Source organism: Aotus nancymaae, unplaced genomic scaffold (genome assembly GCF_030222135.1).
Source record: "Aotus nancymaae isolate 86718 unplaced genomic scaffold, 86718_ANA_hifiasm-v0.15.2.pri h1tg000059l, whole genome shotgun sequence".
Taxonomy (NCBI): Eukaryota; Metazoa; Chordata; class Mammalia; order Primates; family Aotidae; genus Aotus; species Aotus nancymaae.
The window spans coordinates 47,629,152-47,650,737 of NW_026988473.1; the positions used below are offsets into that span (position 1 = coordinate 47,629,152).

General features: G+C 41.5%; 1 protein-coding gene across 1 annotated transcript in view; it reads right to left on the minus strand.

Moving 5' to 3' along the window:
- The window catches only part of MICAL2 (microtubule associated monooxygenase, calponin and LIM domain containing 2), a 250,253-nt gene that overhangs the window by 12,089 nt on the left and 216,578 nt on the right, over positions 1 to 21,586 (minus strand). The window contains exons 31-33 of the mRNA XM_064365173.1: positions 20,818 to 20,933; positions 16,581 to 16,673; positions 13,131 to 13,224 (exon numbers count right to left, since the gene is read on the minus strand). Coding sequence (XP_064221243.1) covers positions 13,131 to 13,224; positions 16,581 to 16,673; positions 20,818 to 20,933 — 303 coding nt within the window. The remainder of the gene's footprint in view (positions 1 to 13,130; positions 13,225 to 16,580; positions 16,674 to 20,817; positions 20,934 to 21,586) is intronic.

A 21,586-nucleotide genomic window follows, 5' to 3' on the forward strand; every position in this document is an offset into this window, starting at 1 on the left:
CTCTAAATATTTTCAATTTGCAGATGCAGAAGGGTGGACTGTGTATGCAACATCCCAAATTATTTAGTTTATGGGCAAACTGGTGCTAGAATGCAGAGCTTGACTTCTGTTTTATCCATTCACTTAATAACACCTATCTATCAGACATCTCCTATGTGTTGGTATTGCCTTAGGTACTGGAGATATAGTGATATGTAACATTACATTGCATGAGAAATTTGCAGATAGTAAGGCATTGTGCCTACCAAAAAGAATCTTATTAGATACTCTTTGGATCAGAGGGACTCAAAGAAGCTAGAATAAAATAGAATATTAGAAAATAATCACAATAAAGCAACAAAAAGCACTCTGAGCACACAGGGGAGGGAGGATTTTCCTGATCAGGGTGTGAGGCTGAGCTTCCTGAGGGACTAGGGCGGAAGAACAGATGACACTTTTGAGAGGAAATAATGAGGGTGGAAGAGGGCATTTTTCAAGAGGGAATAACTTGAGGAAAGACAAGGGAATGGGAAAGAAGATGGTGGAGACAGAGATTGGGAAGGGCTGAGGGGCACGGAGGGGTGAGCAAGGAGGCCTGGCATTTTATGATGGTCTCATCAGAGAGAGTAGTGCTGAGGCATTTGCACTTTATGCTGTAGAACACAAACGGACATTAAAGGAGGTGGAGTACAAGAATGATGTCTGAAGTGTCGTGTATGAAGGACTACATTGAGAGAAGGGCGGGAGGGGGAAAATAAGGTGTTATTCTTTCTTAGGTTTCCTGAGTGAATGAATGTTTGAGCAAACAAACTTATAAACATTGTGGGCCAACATCTTCTAATCATTGTTTGTGGTGCCAGACAGGGATGAGTAAACACTGGTTCCAGCTCTTTAGGTAACTGGGAGCTCATGGTCCATTGGGGAAAACCAGCGTAGCCAAATAGAATACAACATGCCTCTTGTGACAACACAGGAGGCAGGCAATTAATTATGTGCCGAGAAAGCAAGGGAAAACCTTAGAGAGGAGACAGCAGGTGTGCTCAGTCTAAATGGATGAGAAAGTTTGCCAGGGAGAGGAGGGGAAGAACAAGAACAAGGCATTCACCTGGGCATTTGTTATTGGATGAAGAATGAAGTATGCACACCAGAGATCACATAGAACATAGAAGTTAAGAATGTACACTTTAAACTCAGACTTGGGATCAAAATGCCACTCCTCTACTTCCCATTGTGTGGGCTTGAGCTATTATCAGAGCCTTCCCAAGTCTCAGTCTCTTTATCTGCTGTGCAGCTGCAGTGGGGTTATGCACACAAAGCCCTTATCTAGGTCCTGGCACATAGTATACGCTCAATAAATGGGAACAGTCACTGCTGAAATCATACAGTATACAAGGTGGAAGAAACGTCTGAGGTCATCTGGTCCAGCCATTAGCCAATGCAGGAATTCTCTCCACTCTTCCCTGACAGGTGGCTGCTCTACAATTATCCATGGGATGAGGGGGCTCCCTGCTGTGCAGGAAGCCCACTGCAGGGCTGTGTACTTTAAGTCCTGAACAATTCTTTCTATTGGCCTCCAATGGGTTAACCGCTAGCCACTGATTCCAGTTTTTCTCCCTAGAGGAAAATGGAAAACGGTAACTGTATATTTTACATGACAGATCTTCAGATATTTGAGGACACATCTCACAATTCACTGAAGTTTGCTCTTTTCATAGTCAGCACCTCCAGATCGTCTGTCATTTTGTCAAAGGAAGGATGCCCATTCTGCTTACCCTATAATTTTCCATGATATATCTTAAAGAGATTCTAGAATTAAAAAATATATAAACAACACAAAATGGAGAGACCCTCTCACACCTTCATCCTATGACCAGAGACTGCAGAAGTCTTTTTAGCAGCATCTTCACTGGGCCTCTTATTTACTAGTAAATGAACTCTGGCCTTTCCACAGTAGTAGTAGTGAAGTCTGATACCTTCATCTTCTACTTGTGCAAGTGATCTTTTTCATAATCCAATTCAAGACTTTATATATATATATCTTGTTAAATATCACCTTATTTATTTTGTCCTGTTATGGCGACATTGTCTGAATATTTTATCTGGCTGATACATTCCTCCTAACTCTGAGATTGCTGCAGAATTGATAAATGGGCATCCTGTACATTTATGTGATATTAGAAAGCAAAGTGTCAGATGGAACTGGACATGGAAGAAAGCCATCTGGCCCATCATTAGGGACCTTTCTCAGCCTTTGGATGAAGCCAACTCTGATTGGAACCATCCAGCCCACCTTGCTATATCTTGTCTATGAGGCTGTTACAGAAATGACCAAGGTCAAAATAATTTCCTAAAATCAAGCTCCATAACGTCTGTTATATTCATTGGTACCATAAACCTTGCAACGTCACCCAGAAAAAGAAATGGTATTTGTTTTTCACAGCTTCTCAGTAAATACTAATGGTTTCTAGTAATCTCAAATTCTTTCTAAATACAATTTTTAAAATAATTGTTTCTAGAACTTTGACAAGGACCATAAGTCATGTTTATTTTCCATATGAAAAGTGGGAAATATGCTCCAAAACCTCTTTTGGTTCCAAAATTCTCCATGAGTTTTTAAAGACTAAGGTCATATGTGCAAGCTTGCTCTTCCCTCCCTCCTTCCCTCCTTCCCTCCTTCCCTCCTTTCTCCCTCCCTCTCTTTCAACTGTGTCTCACCCTGTTGCCCAGGTTGAAGTACAGTGGCATGATCTCAGCTCACTTTAACCTCTGCCCCCCTGTTCAAGAGACTCTCCTGCCTCAGCCTCCTGACTAGCTGGGATTACAGGTGTATGCCACTATGCCTAACTAATTTTTGTGTTTTTAGTAGAGATGGGGTTTTGCCATGTTGCCCAGGCTGGTCTTCAATTTCTGGGCTCAAGCGATCCACCTACCTCAGCCTCCCAAACTGCTGGGATTACACGTATGAGCCATCATGCCCAGTCAATGTATAAGATATTTCAAAATCAGGAGCTTAATTGAGCAACTTCTGATTGAGTAATGCTATATCCAAGACACTGCTCTATGTTCCACCTTTCACCTGGGCATATGGCTCTCATTTTTTCCACTTATCTAGATTCAATCCCTTCTAGATATTTGTTTAATGTTTCTAGATTGAGGATCATTTTTCCTTGATAAACAGAAAAGCTGAGAGCTGAGAATTCTGCCTTTCCTCCTCATCTAACATTATACCATCTGCCACACGCACTGGGCCTTTCCTTCCTCGTTCTCAATCCAAAAGAAACAGCTTTCAAGACACTATTTTGCTGTCTTTAGAACATTTTTTGTTGTTGTTTTTCAGATTCAGCCTCTTTGCTGCATTATGCCCACAAGTTCTAGCTGGATTTTTATCCTGGATTACATGCCCTTTTCTCAATCTTAGGTGTCCTAAAATCTGGCCTGTTAGAGAGTTCCCTGCACTGCCACACTGATTCCCCTTGACACTGTACTTGACAAACACCAGTTGAACAGAGTCACTCAAGTTAATTCTTTTTTCAGTGGAATAACTTGCAATTTTATTGGCTACAGTTCATTTTTTTTTTAATGGGATGAAGTTTCGCTCTTGTTGCCAAGGCTGGAGTGCAATGGTGTGATCACAGCTTACCTCAACAACTGCCTCCTAGATTCAAGCAATTCTCCTGCCTCAGCCTCCCAAGCAGCTGAGATTACAGGTGTCCGCACCATTCCTGGCTAATTTCTGTATTTTTAGTAGAGATACGGTTTCATCACGTTGGCCAGGCTGGTCTTGAATTCCTGACCTCAGGTGATCCACCCACCTTGGCTTCCCAAAGTGCTGAGATTACAGGCGTGAGCTACGACACTGGCCTATTTTTTAGAGTTTCCCTTCCTTCAGTAGTAAAAAGCACTTTGGGGGGGTCTTTGCATGTGAAATCAAGTGCAGGTTTCCAGGGAATCTGCCTTCCCAAAGTGTTGGGTTCAGGGGACTGTGCCTAGCTCAGCTTTGCCTTGCTGTCCACTCCGACCACGCACCAATAGGTTTCTCTATGATTTCCATTAACTCCCTAGTCAGATTCCTTCCTGTGGGTCCTGAGGAAGGCAGCATTGCCCCTCACTATAAACACAACAGAGCAAAGTGAAAGAAGTATGGGCTTTGAAGTCAATCAAACCTTGCTCTGCCACTTACAAATGTGTGACCTTGGGCACGTAACCTCACATCTCTCTGCCTCAGTCTCCTCTTGTGGAAAATGGGGATGGTAATGACAGTATCTACCTTTTAAATTGGATTAAATGAACTGATGCATGTAAAATGGTTAGCATTGTGCTTGGCATGTAGTAAACACTCAGTAAACTGTACCATTGTTATTCCTACCTTGCCATTTCTTCCAACATCTAGTTCTATGGTTCAGTATGGATTATCTTCTGTTCACCTTTAGAATTCTGCTAGAGTGTAACCTCTGCCTTGATTATACATGGCTAAACTTTATTTTGTAACTTAACCTGAAGTTAACAAAAACTCACAAGTAATAATTATTTTTTTGGCCTCATGTAAATGAAAAGGTCATGTGGCTGTGTGGATCATCTGCACTTCTTGGGAAGACATAAGCACCTGGTACCTATGCGGATGCTTTGCTCATCTCCATCTCCATCTGGTCCCCTGGCTGCTGGTGCATAGAAAGCCCTTTCAAGGCACGGTTGGGACTCATGACCAGCTAGGAACCAAGATTCAGCTGCAATGGGGCAGCCAAAATGCAAGCAGCTTCTGGCTGTGAATAGAATGGCCCAGTTCTCCAGCGCTTTCTTCTCTCACCCTCTGCCTGGGTCCACTATCAACTGACTCTTCAGCTGCTCCCGTGTCGTCACCTCATGCCTTTTCCTGCGCAAAATGTAAGTATCCCACTTGCTGAGGTGAAATGATCAAAACCCAACACAAAATGACTTTTTAGCTCTCAAAATTGCAAAGCACACTATGTCACTTCCAACTATCAAGCCTGGTAAATCTTAGTCCCTGCTTTAGGGTGACTGGCATGTAAAGGTCAGTAACTTTTTTCTTTTTCTTTCTTTTTTTTTTTTTGAGACAGAGTCTCACTCTGATGCCCAGGCTAGAGTGCAGGGGCCTAATTTCGGCTCACCACAACCTCTTCCTCCCGGGTTCGAGTGATTCTTTCACCTCAGCCTTCCAAGTAGCTGGCACTACAGGCACGTGCCACCATGCCTGTCTAATTTTTATGTTTTTAGTAGAGATGGGGTTTCACCATGTTGGCCAGGCTGGTCTTGAACTCCTGACCTCAGGTGATCTGCCTGCCTTGGCCTCCCAGGATGATGGGATTACAGGCACGAGCCACTGTGCCAGGCCAATAACTTTTTTTGGAATGAATAGTAGTAGAGAAAAAAATGAACTATTCTATAAACTCATGTTTTTGTTTTTTTTTTTGAGACGGAGTTTCGCTCTTGTTACCCAGGCTGGAGTGCAATGGCGCGATCTCGGCTCACTGCAACCTCCGCCTCCTGGGTTCAGGCAATTCTCCTGCCTCAGTCTCCTTTTTGTTTTTTTTTTTTAGCCATTTTCTTTTGTAGGTAATGCTGAAGACTTCTCTGATTATGTATCAGTATGTTTTTTTCCAAGTTGGGTCTTATTTTGTCGTGTGGTTCATAACTATTTCTTTTGATGTGATTTTGTACCTCCTTAGAATCTGTGAGAAGTCCTAATTCAGTATTTGCTGCAATTTTGTTGATGTACTCTTCATCCTCACCGATGGTCTGGGGACTTCAGGGGGCTTTAGAGAAAGTGGAGCAGGAACTCTCAACAGCACTGTGCAGGGCCTCTCCCCTGGACTGGCTGCGTTTCAGCCCCTGCCTTTTGTTCTCTGGTCTGTGGTCAGCGCTTCATTCTGGTGCTCATGCACAGACCTGTTTCATTCAAGTCTCTACCAACCTTCATACCCGGAGCTCTGGGGATGTCTGCCTCCCACAGGCTCCTTACCTAGAATGATGCTAATCCAGAAAGCTGTGCTGTGGATCTGGCCTGATTCAGTCTTGACAAGCCCAGGATGCTAGTAGCTAGCTCACAATTCCATTCTGGGAGCCGGAGCGTGGCAGCTAAAAAACAAAAATTCGAATCTTTCCCTTTGAAATTACTTCTTTTTTATTTGAAACCGTTTATTTTTTAGAAACAAAAAAGAATTAGTTTTTCTTAACTTTGGGCTCTATTGAAATTATATTATACTGTATATATTCTTTCAAAACTTGTTTTAAATTTAAAATTATGTTGTAAAAAGGAATCCATGTCCCTCATTCATTTTCACTGCTCTATATATAATATTCAGTTGTATGACTATACCACAAATTATCCATTTTCCTGTTAATGGATGTCTGGGTTGTTCTTAAAGTTCTGCTATTATGACATGCTGTTATGAGCATTCTTGTATGTGTCTTTTGGCCCATGTGGGTAAGAGATTCTTTTGAATATATATTAGGAATGAAATTCTTAAATTGTAGGGTATACACATATTCAACTTTACAGCCTAAAGCCAAATTGTTTTCCAAAGTGTTGTGACAATTTATGCTCCTACTAACATTGAATAAGAGCGACACTTGTCCCTCACCCTTGCCAAATACTTAGTATTATCAGATTTTTAAAGTTTTGAAAATTTAATAGTTTTCAATAGTTTCTTACTATAGTCTGAATTTGTATGTTCCTGTCTTTTTCATAGGTTTATTAAACATTTAGTATTCTTCTGTGAAAAGTATATTTATGCCATTTATCTATATTTATATTGGGTTGCTTGCCTATTTCTTACTGATTTGTAAGAGTGAGAATATTCTAGAATGCTGATTCTTTTTTGGTTATATTTTTTGCAAGCACAGTTGACAATCTATATCTCAGGGTTTTACATCCTCAGATTCAACCAACTGTGGATTGAAAATATTCTGGAGAAAAAAAGATGATTGTGTCTGTACTGATCATACACAGACTTTTTTTCTTGTCATTATTCCCTAAACAATACAGTATAACAACTATTTACACATTTACATTGTATTCAGTATTACGAATAATCTAGAGATGATTTCAAGTATGAGAGAGTCCATGCATAGGTTATATGCAGTTACTATGCCATTTTATATCAGGGACTTGAGCACCCTCAAATTTTGGTAACTTCAGGGGTTCTGGAACAAATCCTCTGTGGATAACAGAATGTGACTGTGTATTTTCCAAATGAGTGGCTTTTCATTTCCTTTACAGTATCTATTGACTAACAACTTGAGGTCAAAAAAAGATTCTTCTTAACATCTCAAGTTTCAATTTTCACATTAAAGTCCTTAATCTTTATGGAATTGATTTGTTTGTATGGTACAAAACAAGACTCAATTTTGTTTTTTCCTCTATAGAAACCAATTGTCTCAGAATCACTTACTTCCTGTGATCTCTAATGCTACTGCTGGCTTATATCAACTTTTCATATATATGAGATTATGTTTAGGTCCTTTGGTGACTTTCAGCAAAGTATTAAAATCGGCTCCATAAGACGGTGCATGTTCTTTGTTAGATTTACTCCTAGGTATCTTATATTTTTTTATGTTAATGTAAGTGACATCTTAGTTGCTTTATTTTCTAGGTGTCTGATGCTGAGATATTGAAATGCAATTAATTTTTCTAGTTTGAGCTTATATCCAGTCACTGTGATTTAGGCCCTTATTATTTTTAATAGTTTACTTGTGCATTTTGGGGGATTTTTCAGATAGACAATCCTTGCATCTGGATACAATGAATTTTTTTTCTTCCTTTCCAAACCTCTTGCCTTTCCCTGCCTTGTCTTACCACACTGGTTGGGATCTGCTGCACAATGTTAAATAGAAGACAGAAGAGTAGGCAACATTATTTAATTACTGATTTTTAAAGAAATGCTTCTATTTAACAGTGATGTTTACTGCATGGTTTTGGAAGATACGTTTCAAATTAAGAAAGTTCTATCCTGTTCTATTGCTTTTTTTGGCTAAAAGTTTTTAGCAAATGGGTGTTGAATTTCGTCAAATGATTTTCCTTCTTCTATTGAAAAGACCATAAGATTTTCCTCTTTAATTTTTCAATATAGTAGTTGTAAAATCACCCTTAGATTGCCAGATTTAAAAATTAATGGGATTAAGTGTTCATTATATTCTTTTATCTTTTTGAATCTTTGCTGTATCTGTGGTTGCATCTGCCCTTTTCATTTCTTATTTCTATCTTCTATCTTGTTTTTTAAAAAAAACAATTTAAGACGGTCAGCTTTAGTCTTTTATTGGTTTGTTCAATATTTGGCTTGCAATGAAGCCATGGACTTCCTACAGAATGGTCAGTGAAGCTGGAAACTTATTACTCCTGGCCATTTTCTATAAGGTTGGTGTCCTTTTCTGACAATATCCCATTATATTATGTGACAAAATAATATTATCTGTGTTTCCATGTTCATGGCTACCTGTATTTAGAGAGACTCCTCTAGAATCACGGAGGGATGGCAACCCTTCCCCTGCTCTGCTGACCTATGAATGCGCAGTAACCAGATGTGTCTAATGATGAATGAGAGGGTACAACCTTTAACCCACTGTCTTCTAGTACCTTTTGAGAACAAACAGTTATGGAAGGAAATCTAAAGAATATCTATTTCCTAAAACCCATTCCCAAATTGTGGCAGACTGTCAGAGAGGCATGGCTTGAAACTCATAGTCTGCTAACTTTGTTGAACAGCTTTTATTGTATTGCTGTTTTGGGGGGCAGGCAGTGGCGGGGGTGCAAGAGTGGCAACAATGAGTTCTCACTGAGATCTTTGTTTGGGCCAGGCATGCAAAATTCATGTATTACAAAAATTCATAGAAACCAGCTTAAATCTCTTTTAGGGAGTATAGTTATAAATGAATGTGAAAGAATGAACAAACAAATGAATACAATTTGAGAATTAATTGATCATCCAGCTGTGTTCTACAATAACAGGGATAGAAAAGAAAAGGGAAGAAATATTTTTGAATGCCTATTGTATTTCAGGCCCTTTTTTGGGTGCTTTATTAATATTATCACTTAATCTTTTCTTCATAGCATTCCTATGAGGTTGGTATTATTCATCCCATTTTACAGATGAGAAGAAAATTTGGCAGAAAAGTAAATAATTGTATAAGGATTACATTGGGATTCAAACTTAAGAATGTCTGACTCTAATGCCTGTGCTCTGTCCAGGACACCTCACTGTTACATTATCCAGGAATTTTTATTCCTTGGCTCCTCAGCAGCAGCGAAAACCACGAAGTCTAAGCCAAACTACTTCCCCAGTCCTGGTGAGGCTTTCGTTGGCATTTCTCACCATAATGTGTGCTCCTGCTGCCACCTGCTGGCACCTTGCACATCCTGATTTTTCTTGGTAAATCCCTCAATCTCGGGAAATGAGAAACCATCCGGCTCCAAAAAAAGCAAGAAGCTCCATGCAGACAAATAGCTAGTAAATCGTCCCCAAAGCTGGTAAAGCTATAAGGGAATAATAATTCTCATCAAACTCCCCTGGGGAGAAATCCTTTCTTCTTCGAAGTTACTCAGTTTTCATCAGATTCCAGGTATTGAAAGCAAGCCCAGATTGTGTTATCCAGACCATTTAAATGTGAATGGTAGTCTCTTCTAGATTGGGGTATTCCATGCCCCTAGTATGTAACACTGATCATCATATTGACAAGCAACAGCCAGAAGGTAACAAACAGTGCCTCAACCAAGAAGAGTCTAAGTGGCTGTAAAGCTGGGCTTAGCCTCCTCCCAGAAGGTGGTAGGGCCCCCAGGAATCAGGTCACTGCATATCCCAGTCTTTCACCTGGGCATCTGGGACCAAGAGGGGACTCTTTTCCCTTTGTCAAAGACAACACACACACACACACACACACACACACGCATGAGTCCACGTCCTGCAAAACATAATGATTTGTCATCTGGGTGGATTGTTAGATTTTTGTTTTTCTTTGTTTCCCTTTCCTTGACAAAATGGGGAAAAACCCTTCCCAGGGCAGGAGAGCTTATTTCTGACTGCTGGAAAAAAAGAAAGCGGGAATTGTTGTCAGGACAATGAGGAGCTCATCAAAGCCTCATTTTGCTCATCAGTCATCACTGCCCTCCGTCCTGCACCCCCGCATGTTCCGCTAATTCAATGCCCGCCTAATGAATAACTCCCAGAACAAAAGCCCCTTTCAGGCTGCCTACATAATTATCAGAGGAGCCTTGCATAACTGTCGCAGGCTACTCATGTTTTCAGGTCTGTCTCTAAATTTGGTTATTCACAACCTTTATAGCTCTATATTATTGCCTAACTGTGATCATTTTCTAATTATCCTAATAATACCTATTAAATAATTCCCATTAAATCACTTGAACCGGAGCAGCACAGGCCAGCTCAAATAGAACTTAACCTAATAAGCATTGGTCATTCATTAAGCAACAGGGCAATCTCTTAAAAGGACTGAATAGAATATTAAACCGCCAAGGAATATTATTATTGCACAAATGTTATTACAAGTTAGAGTATATTAATTTTGGTGCCTGGTTTGCAAAACTTCCATTTGGTTGCTTTTGAGGCCACTCTCCGTGACTTGACTCTTTTAGTCTCCAGTCCCTTGTTGATCTGCATCTGTCACCCACACAAGGATAATCAAGGGAAAAAGGCCCATAAACTTAACAGGGGAATTAAATTACCAAGGGAATGAATGGTATCCATCTTCTGGCTGGCTAGGCACACCTCTGAACCATCACAAGCTGGCCAGATTCCTTTTGCTATAACTTAAAATAGCTCTCTCTTTCCTTCCTTTTTCTCATATTTGGAGATGAGGAGGATTTTCAGAAGATGCTTTACAATTTTGGTTTCTATCATTTAAATTTCAAGCAGTAAAAATTAGACAAATTCTTTAAAAGAAGATACGTGTGGACACTTAGTAATATTTTGTAAAATGATATGAGGTAGTGTTTACTGAATGCCTACAACGTAATCAGTGCTCTGGCAGAGACTCTGCCCATCAACACACCTAATCCTCAAAATGACCTGGTAATATGGGGATAATAATCTTCACTTTTCAGATAAGAAAACTAGGGCCAGAGAGGTTAAGTGATTTGTCCAGGACTAGTCAGCCTAAGTGGAGTGGAAGAGAATTTGAACACAGGGCTTGCTGGCGCCCACAGCTCCCCACTTCCCACTATGCCACCTGTTGGCCTGTGTTGCTGGCAGCAAACTGAAGCATGCCCTGGCTTTTCTGGTTTTTCCTTTTCCTTTCTAAGGCTGTCACTGAGATCAGCAGATTCCCAAAGACAAGGACCAGAGCCTTCTGGACTGGGAATATGATCAAACGCCTAACAAGGGCAGTTCATTCTACCGAAAGTCCCGCAGCAGCTGTAGGGATACACAGTGACTCTCAGTCCAAGCAGCAAGAAACTCTTCATATTTGTAATAATAAGCCTTATTTGTAATAAGCCTACAAATGAGCAAATATGGGTCATCTTTGCAAGGAAATCCAGTGCATTTTAGTAAAAAAAGACAAATATTGATTAATCATCTGCTCCATGCCAGGCACTGGGCTATGGGTATTACATAAATTGTTTTAGCTAATCCTCACCACAAATACAAGAAACAAGTATTATTATCACTCCCAATTTACCAACAAGGAAACTGAAGCACAGAAGAGGTAAAGTCTGACTCCAGCATTTCCCTGAAATCTAGTGCTAAATTAACCATGCAGTTAATGAAACTGAAACCTCAGGACCCCTTACTTGGATGGGTCCTTGCAAGGTTCTGGAAGCAGCCCTCACAATTTTACATGCATGACTTTGCATGAACTCCAGGCCTCGGGAAATCTAGGTCTGCCCCTGCTAGTGTCATCACTCTCAAATAACTGAACTTTTAAAGAATTGAAATCCTACATTTCACTTGTTAAGTAACAAGTAACCTGTTTATATTATTGCACATTATTTCAGTGCTCGGTTTTTCACCTTTTATATCCCAAATACTGAAGGCTGAAAACATCCATCACAAAACTAAAGAGACAATACCCCCAACAAACTCTTAGGGCCCTCCAATTCATTAGCCACACCCCTACTGGAAGATTTCTGAAAATGTAAATTTCTTTCAGCCATTCCTTACCTGAAAACCCTTCACTGGCTCATTCATGAAGATAGTTCATGTCTTTTCACATTTGAGCTTTGCAGGTGCTGTTCCCTCTGTTAGAACAATCTTCTCTTCACTGGTTAACTCTTGTTCCTCCTCAGGTTCTCATCTTGTAGATCACCCCTTCCCGGAAGCCTAGACTGATGGCTCTCCTTGCCCCAAGGTCAGTTAGGAACCTCTTGGTTCTGTCCACATTGTACCCTAATGCTTGTTCCTATCACAGCATTAGGGTACATACTGTACTGTGGCTTATCTCTTTACCTATGTGTGTCTCTCAATGGACTATAAACTTCTCAAGGTAAAAACTGCGTCATACTCATTGTTACAGACCCAGTGTTTTAATGTCTAATGCTCGGTAGGTCTTCACCAGATGAGTTCTGTTTGAATCTAAGAATCTGAAGCTATCACTGGAATAACTACCACTTATTGCTTTACCTTGAGCCAGGCGATGTGTTACCTAACCATAATATATAATTTCATCTTCAATCCTTTTATCAGTTCTATAAAGGAGAAAACCACTATTATCCTCATTTTAGGTGAGAAAATGAAGAAGTATAAGGGTTTATAACATGACTGGCCCAAGGTCATACAGGTAGTAAAGGAAAAGCCAGGACATTGACTCTCACTCTGGGCTTTGAATTACTACCAACCTTACTCCAATACCCACATATTTCTCCTGAATTTATCTTAACCCCTGAATTGCAAAGAACATTTGTGTTAGCCAGTGGAGAGGTGGGGCTGAACAGTTATAAGGCCTGTGGGCTGACCAATGCTCCTGGGAATTTCAAATTGGGCCAATAGTTTGATTTTTACACTTGATCTTGGCCAAAAGGCCAAGAAGCAATAATGTGATGTTTAAAGTGTGCAGCAGTTGTGGATTTAGCACATGTCCATGCTGACAGATCCCCAGCAGGTGACAAGGTCTGTTTTGCTCAGATGGTTAGACTAGCACTATTCTCAGACCACGCCCACTGCTCCAGATCTGCTAGGATGCCGTACCTGCTTCTCCTCGCAATGCCTTCTCCAACCTCACACCTTGGATCTCAGAAGCCCTCTGCCGCTCCTCCACCTCCTCCAGCTGCCTCTGGATGGCCTGCAACATCAGGATCACATGTCACACAAGTACTCTCCACAGTCCTAAGAGGAGCAGATTCTGCCACTTCCTTTCCAGGAAAAAGAGGCCCTTTCACTCGTGATGGTCCTGCCTTGAGTAACTAAGCAAGGACCTCTGAATTCCCAGACAGCTATATCCTGATGTTTCCCTTCCTTAGTATGCAACATGAAGCAAGGAATCTGTGTGTATGTTCAATTGGCCCCTCAGTGGACATTAAAACAGTCCCCTTAGACAACATCAATCACAGATGTCCTCCAAGACAGAGGCTGTTGGGTGAGGTGGGCAGTCGTCACGGCTCCTGGACTCCTTGGAGCCCACAGCCTCTGACTGTGGCCGTGGCATAATGATTGAAGCTGCAGCCCCTATTCAGAGGCAAACTCAATATGCGCATAATCTCTTTTCCCCAGGAAGAACCAGCCCATACCTCCTAAGGAGTCACTGTGGAGCAAGAGACCTGGGCCAGCTTCTGGGGTTTTGTGCTCCTGTTTCAGATTGTCCTGCTCCTATCCTTAGCTACAAATTGTACGTGGTCTTTCACTGCACCATGGGCAGATGCCCAGCATTCTTTCACCGTGGAAGTGTACTGTGGCTTTGTTACTAGCAGGTTATTAAGACAAGACACAAGATGTTTAACTCATTAGGTGATGACATCATATCTCCTTAGGCTCATTATAGGCACCTATTAAGGTCTGTGGTCATGATTGGGTTGGCATTTACATATTTATTTTCCCTACTAACTATTAATCTCTTGTGTATATTAGAAAGAAAAGTTAGGGGCCAGGTGTAATGGCACACGCCTGTAATCCCAGCTCTTTGGGAGGCTGAGGCGGGCAGATCACGAGGTCAGGAGTTTGAAACCAGTCTGTTCAACATAGTGAAACCCAGTCTCTACTAAAAATACAAAAAATTAGCCAGGCCGGTAATCTCAGCTACTTGGGAGGCTGAGGCAGGAGAATTGCTTGAACCCGGGAGGTGGAGGTTGCAGTCCTCCGCACTCCAGCCTGGGCAACAGTGCGAGACTCCGTCTCAAAAAAAAAAAAAGAAAGTAAGTAAGTTATGGAAAAGCCTTTCCTATACAAATTTTGTTCATCCCCATCCATTTTCTCTGCTTTCAAATACCATGCTGTCAAAGGCACATCCCTTGGCAGGACAGACTTTGCACCTGGCAGAACAGGTATATTTAAGGAACCATCAGCTATTTGGGCAGGCAGAATGCGTGTGTTCCTCCTTTGTTTTACTTTTACTTCCGCTCTGTCTCACTCCCCTTCCTCCTTAACCCCATGTCTTTCTAAATCGCCCCTGAAATCACAAGTACAGAGCCAAGGCCCCTCAAACCCTGTAAAGAGACCCAAGCAGGGAGGGGTGGGGCCTGCACAGCCACCCAGCTCTTCTTGTCTCAGCTATGAGTGCTTAAGTTCCAACATAAAATCTGAAATAGATGGAAAGTCTACTTAAAACTATTTGTAATTTCATGACCTCTTCCTGTCTCTCCCTTAAAGACAATGATATCTTTACAAATCCATCTCTTGCCGGCATGCTGTAGAACTGCTAAAGAAGGGAAGCACTTAAATGACTTTATTACTGTTCACTGTGTAGTTACAGCTATGTGGTTCTTAGGGACTGAATTGTGTCCCACTCCAAACGCGTACATTGAAGCCCTAACCAGCAATGTGACTGTATTTGGAGATAGAACCTTTAAGGAGGTAATTAAGGTTAAATGAAGTCCTAAGGTTGGAGCCCTAATCCAATATGGCTGATGTCCTTATAAGAGGAAAAGACACCAGAGATACTTTTCTCTGCTCACGCGAACTCACAGAAAGATCATGTGAGGACACAGCAAGAAGGCAGCTGCCTACGAGCCAGGAAGAGAGGCCTAACCAGGCACCAAACCCACCAGCACCTTGATCTTGGACTTCTAGGCTCCAGAACGTAAGGAAAATAAATTTCTGTTGTTTAAGCCATTTGGTCCATGGTATTTTGTTATGGCAGCCCAAGCAGACTAATACAGTGGTCATTCTTTAGAAACTAAGGATGAGGCTGGGTGTGGTGGTTCACGCCAGTAATCTCAGCATTTTGGGAAGCTGAGGTGGGAGGATCACTTGAGCTCAGGAGTTTTGAGACCAGCATGGCCAACATGGTGAAACCCTCCCTACTAAAAATTAAAAAATTAGCTGGGTGTGGTAGTAGGCATCTGCAGTCCCAGCTACTCGGAGGCTGAGGCAAGAGAATCACTTGAACCCAGGAGGCAGTTGCAGTGAGCTGAGATCGCGCCACTGTACTCCAGCCTGGGCAACAGAGCAAGACTCTGTCTCAAAGAACCAAACTAAGGATGAAAGTCTCAGAGATTAAAGAGGGCTGCTATGGGTGCCAGCAGGACTCAAAAGGCTATTGTAATTCTTCTCTTATTATAACCAACTGTCTGGGGTGAAAATACAAGGAAGATACATTGCCTAGTTTGCCAATCAATATCATAAGAGTTGTCATGTTCTTAGAAGGAAAAGTTGCAGTGTTTTTAAGAAACCTGTTTTAGAGGTTGCAAGTGGACAGAAGTGACTTTTCCCCATTCACTAGGTGAAAGAAGTAGCTCCCACATCAGCCACAGGGAAGGGTAAAGGAGGGTGGACTGAATGACATCACTCTGGTCAGAAATAGTGTGTAGGATTATTAGCCAGATAAAGGGAATAACTGGAGAAAGGGATGTGAGGATATGCTGGATTAACATGAGTGGTCATTCTAAGTCCGTATGTCCTAAAACCCAACTCTTGTTCAAGTCTAGGCTTGGGGTCCTCAGAGAGATGGAGGATGCCTTGACTTTCTGCTTCATTTTGCCTGTCTGTGATGGAGTGGGGCAGAGCAACTTGGGAGGAAATGTTTGAAGTAAGCAATCAGGCCGGGAAATCTTTATTGGAATGTTAGATACTTACAATTTCAACTAATCTTGAAATGGAGACAGCCTTTAATAGCTGTCAGTTTAGTAAAGACACTGTTGGGGTGTTGGTGGAAGGTATGTGTCTACAGAGAACAAAACTAAGGTCACTGCTACATGGCAGTCAGGGATGACTCCCAGGGCCACGCACTGTCTCTTGTTCCAACCTCACATGTCTGAAGATGGAGGAGTGGCTGAGAATAGGCCGTATTAACACCTGGGTTGTTCATGACCCAGAGTCCTAAGCCAGGGCCTCTTTAAAACAGCCACAAATCTGGTCCCTCAGAGAAGAAGACTGACCTTTCTCCAGCCTGCGTTCCCTAATACAATACAGACTCTCAAACCTCTTTCCCATCCAGAGTCCCAGGGGACCCAGGCCCACTCACTCATCTCGAGTTTATTTACTGACCTGAGCCTTATAGAGTCTTTTCAATTCTTCTTGCTTAACCAACTGCTTCATTGCTTTTTCCAGCTTCTTTCTTCTTCTAAGTGTCTTCTTCTCCTATGACAACAAATAGAGAAAAAAATTATGTCTGAGAAAAATGAGGTTGAAATTTACAAAATATCATTATAGGCTTCTGCCCTTTCCAACTAATGATTCCTAGCCACTGCTCAGTTTCCAAAATAACGACATCGGTAAAACTCTCTGCATTGATAGAAATAACCTATTGCTGTGCTATCTAAAATCCGGAAGCCACTAGCCCCATTTGAAAGGAAGTGAGTGTGAATTATAAAGTGAATTTTAAATGTTATTCAATTTTAATGAATTTAAGTGTAAATTTAAGTAGCCATGTGTTGCTAGTAGGTTCTGGATTGGGAAGCTGCTGTGTGTGTATGGGGAGGGAGCATATGTATAGGTCTGTAGCTGGGAATTGCTATATAGAATACTGGCTGGGTTCAGCTGAGAGAAAGAATGGTACAAGAATTATACTTTACAGGGGTGCTATGATATAGCTCAGGGATGAGGGGCCTGGGAGAGAGAGACAGGCAGGCAAACAGACAGGTATACACACACATGCTCTCTCTCTCCTACATGTAAACTAGTTAACAACTTTAAATAGTGCTTAAGTTGAGTCTACAGTGGCTAATTAAACCTGGAAATAGAGAAATGTATCATTCCAGTGAAAGTGTTTTTTGGCTTGAGGGAAGCCTGAGATTGCTTCTCTTCCCAACCTCACTTTGTTTACACAATTACAGCATTACTGTCACTGGGTTGTGTATGTACCCATGCTTGTTAAAAAAAAATTCAAAACTAATGCATAGAAAGTAGAAGTCTAGATCTTGATAGTGTCACTTCCAGGTTTTAAACACAAGAGAAAAGAGAAATGATGGTGTGGCCAATTCCACATACTAGAAAGTTCAGGAGATACTTCTGATGGGAGACATAGCAGAGACTAATGGTTGAGCACTGGGTCCACAAGACAGGCAAAGCTTGCATCCAATCCCAGCTGAGCTGTGTGAGCTTCAGAATGTCACACAATGTTCTGAACTTCAGTGCCTTCTTTAGAGTAATGAGAAGAATTTAGTGCCTAGGATTAAATGAAATAATAAGGCTAAGCCCTTTGTAGAATACTTGAAAGAGACATGGGATAAACTCCCAGTAAATATTAATAGCATGATTTTTATTATTAGCATGCCTATTATATTTTAAATTAGCATGATTATCACTTTTTACTAAAATCTATTTATGATTTTTGTGTGGAGTATATATTATATATACACACACAGACATTCTGTATCTACAAAATAAATGTTCAAATTGGGCTATTTTTACTCTGTTTGCCTTCTCTGAGCATACACAACTTCATGTAAACTAGGATGAGGATTAGAGCATTCTAGGCATTTCTTTTTAATGCTGGAAGAAACAAAAATATGAAATTTAAAAATTGTTATAGCTAGCTTGGTGCCTATAGGCTATTTTTCTGGAATTCTACTTAGGACCTCAAATCCTAAAGATCTTCTTCATCCTTGGAAGAAAATTTTGACTCTCAGAACTCAACTTATTCCACATAGTATCATCTCTGCTTCCAGGAGATGACTACCAGATTGACTGTCAATCACTCTGAATGGAGATTCCAGACATTTTGCATGGGGGATTCCTCACTGGGCAATTAGGATCTTTCTGGAAAGGCTCTAGGGAAGAGGTGGTGGGGATCAACGGTAACTGTCATCCAGAGATTGTCTAACTTAGTCTATATGGAGTCAGTTCATTTATTAACATGTGTCCCTTGAGCTTCCATTATAGTAACCTATGTAATAAATCCTCACATTTACTAAATGCTGCATGTCAGATACTATACTAATTAATTCACATGTGTCATCGCATTTATTCCTCAAATTGCACTTACTTTACAGATAAGGAAATCAAAACTCAGAGAGGAAATTAACTTGTACAAGATGATGCAATTACTAATAGGCAAAGCCAGGAGTTAGGCACAGGTAGCCTGAATCTAGTATCCACATTTCATCTACTCTATACTGCCTTTTCTTGTGCCAAATACCATTTAAACCCATCAAGGCCCTACTCTAAAGTGAGACTACAGAAAAGAAATGCCAATGTTCCTCCTTAAATGAAGACCACTGAATGCAATTCCAAGGTGAAAGGTGGGGGGATTTGCCTCAAGAGCATCATGTGGTCTTAGCGCTTTCCAGCAGCAACGCTATCAGACTCTGACTACTTTATCAAGAGTCAGCAAAACAGAACCTAGAAAAAGAAAGTCATTTATTGCCTTTTATTAAAAGTTGCTGACACATAAAAGAAGGATGCATCATTAATAAAGACACAGCCTTATGTATACAACGCACAGTTCTTATATCCTCACTGATGGTGCAGAGAGGGAAAGAAGCTAAGGGCTATAGAAGAAAAGATGCAGAAATCTGGCAGAATCAAAGACAAGCTGCTGCATCTCTTCCTGCCTTAGTCTCTTAGATCTAGGTGGTGGTGTGGGAGGAAAGGCAGTGGGGAACAAGGGTGAAGCAAAGAGAAGAGGCCGAGAGGACACATCTTGCCTCCGGTTTCCTGTGCAAAGGTTCATTTGAGCTGTCATGGGCTCTGTGCCACCTGGCTGGGGACACACCTGCATGGGACAGAAGAGACAAAGAAACCAGAGGACGAAAACCTCCTCTCGTTCCTTCAGTGTGAGCCCTCGAGAGGTTGGAAAGAAGAAATATTGTTGCCAGCTTCCCTTCCTTTAAGAGTGGGCCAGGTCCGAAGCCAGGTGAGGCAGGCATGCTTTACCGCCTGGCAAGCTGATGTGATGGTGGGCTCTGTTCTGGACCAGCAGGAGGACAAGGAGCTATTTGTGAGACTGGTGCTAGATACCACCGTCTTGCAATTTCAATAAGTTTGGGCCATTCTGTTCTTTTATTCTCCGTGTCAAGATGGCTGATGCTGGAATCTCCGCCTAATTTGAATACAGAATTAACTCAGGGTCACTCAAGGGGATGAGAGGGGCAGTAAGAAAACCACAGAAATCAATACAACACACACAGAATTCATTTGTGTTGAATACTGAACTAATCAGAGACATCATTGTTAGAAATGAGAAATTCATACATCTTTCTCCCTCAATCTGTACTCCCTCCCTCTCTCTTTCTTCCCTTCCCCGATGTGCCTCCCATCTCTCTGTCTCTCTCTCTCACACACACACACATGCACACACACACTCTCACACATGTCCCAGACCCCTCCTGCCTTACTCCAAGCTGGGCCATGGGGAGTTGGAACCCCTGAGTGACTTGAGATGATGCCAAAGCTCCTAATGCCAGATATGGAAAAGTTGAGTGTATAAATAAATTTGCTTTTCCTCCTCCCTCCCCAGATCCTCACTACTCCAGAAAATAAACACTACCAGAGCAGCAAACTGCTTCTCTTTCTGCATTTTAGGTCCAACCATTCAGTAACACCCCACCCCCCCCACCACCCTCGCCAAGTACTCTACTGTCTTAGTGAAAATGCTCCAGCTTCAGTGGATAAAGAAAACAATGGTGGGCTTTGGTTATGGGACGTCTGTCTCTGTCAATGTGACATACAGACACATTTATAGATATATACAATGTTTGTGTTTTTTAATCTATGGATATGAGAGTTTAAAGAGTTCTCCAGAAACATTAATGTTCATTGAGAAAAGAAGTCTACTGTCTCCCCAGCTGGCACGGAGCTTGTCCCTTTCAAGCAGGGATCCTTGGAGTATCTATGTCTAGATGCAACTGCATGGTTCATTTCATATTTCTGATTAGAATAAACATAACATTTTCCATGCAATCTGCCTCTAGTGCTTCTTAAATGAAGCTGTGCTTCCCCCAGGGAAATATGCATCTGTTTGTTGTAATTTTTTCAATGGTTTGCTTGTTGGACCATATATTAAACCCACTTTAAGAGCTGCCGTCACCAAATGGTTTCCAGTAAATATGTCTCTCCTTTTTTTCTCCCCAGTGTGGGTCTGAGAAAGGCAAACTTGTACAAGTTTTTTTTTAAAGATACAACTCTTGGTGTGTTCCAGGTAAAGAGAGGATCATGTCGGATGCAATGAAACATGATCCTCCTAACGAAACCACTGCAGCTGGAGCCCACACTGGGTCTGAAATCTGGATGGTAAGCAGCCCCTGCTAGCCAAGGCCCTCTTTGGGGAACCAAGTGTTGTTACCTTTAACTGCAAGGAAAGCTGGGGATCAAATTCTTCATCTGCAGAGGAGGAGGTGGTAGAAGAGGCACAAGAGGAAGTCTCTGTTACCTGTGCTCTGAGGGGAAAGTTCTTGGAGTCTGAAATGGGAACAGAAAAACTCAGTGAACTGCTAGCTTCGCTTCCTGCTTTATGAACCAAAGCTGCTCCTTCCTCCTCCCCGCTTCCTCTCATTTCCTTCCTCCCCGCCCTCCCCTTACTGCACCTGCTGTGAGCACGAGGCAACAGTACCTAAGGGCAACTGAAAATTTGGCCCTCCACGTTAATTACATTTCTGGGTTCCTGCCAAGAGCTTTGCAGCTCTCTTTTCACATTAAAAAAAAAAGCCAAGGTATTGCGCAGAAATCAATTAATTCCTTAAACACCATTTATATGGTGCCTTGTTCAGAATGCATTGAGATAAAAATCCATTATTAAAATGCATGTCTGAAGTTAGCTGAGTTACCTAAATGCTTGTGTAAGGTTTGTTCTGCAGAGTAATTGAATGCAAAAAAGTTGGAGCCAGCTCTTAAACAAATCGCCCTTCTGTGGCTCACAGCATCTGGCACCCATTTTTACTACATGACATCTGCTCAGTGTAAAAGAGCTGGCGTCAGAATGTCTGGTCATAGAAAAAAAAAATCCCAAATGTAATCAGAAGCAAAAGGACTCAGCCTAAGGTTTTATCACATAGTCTCATGCAACATAAATATTTCATTAATTATGGCTAAACAAATGGCATTTTTATTTTCCC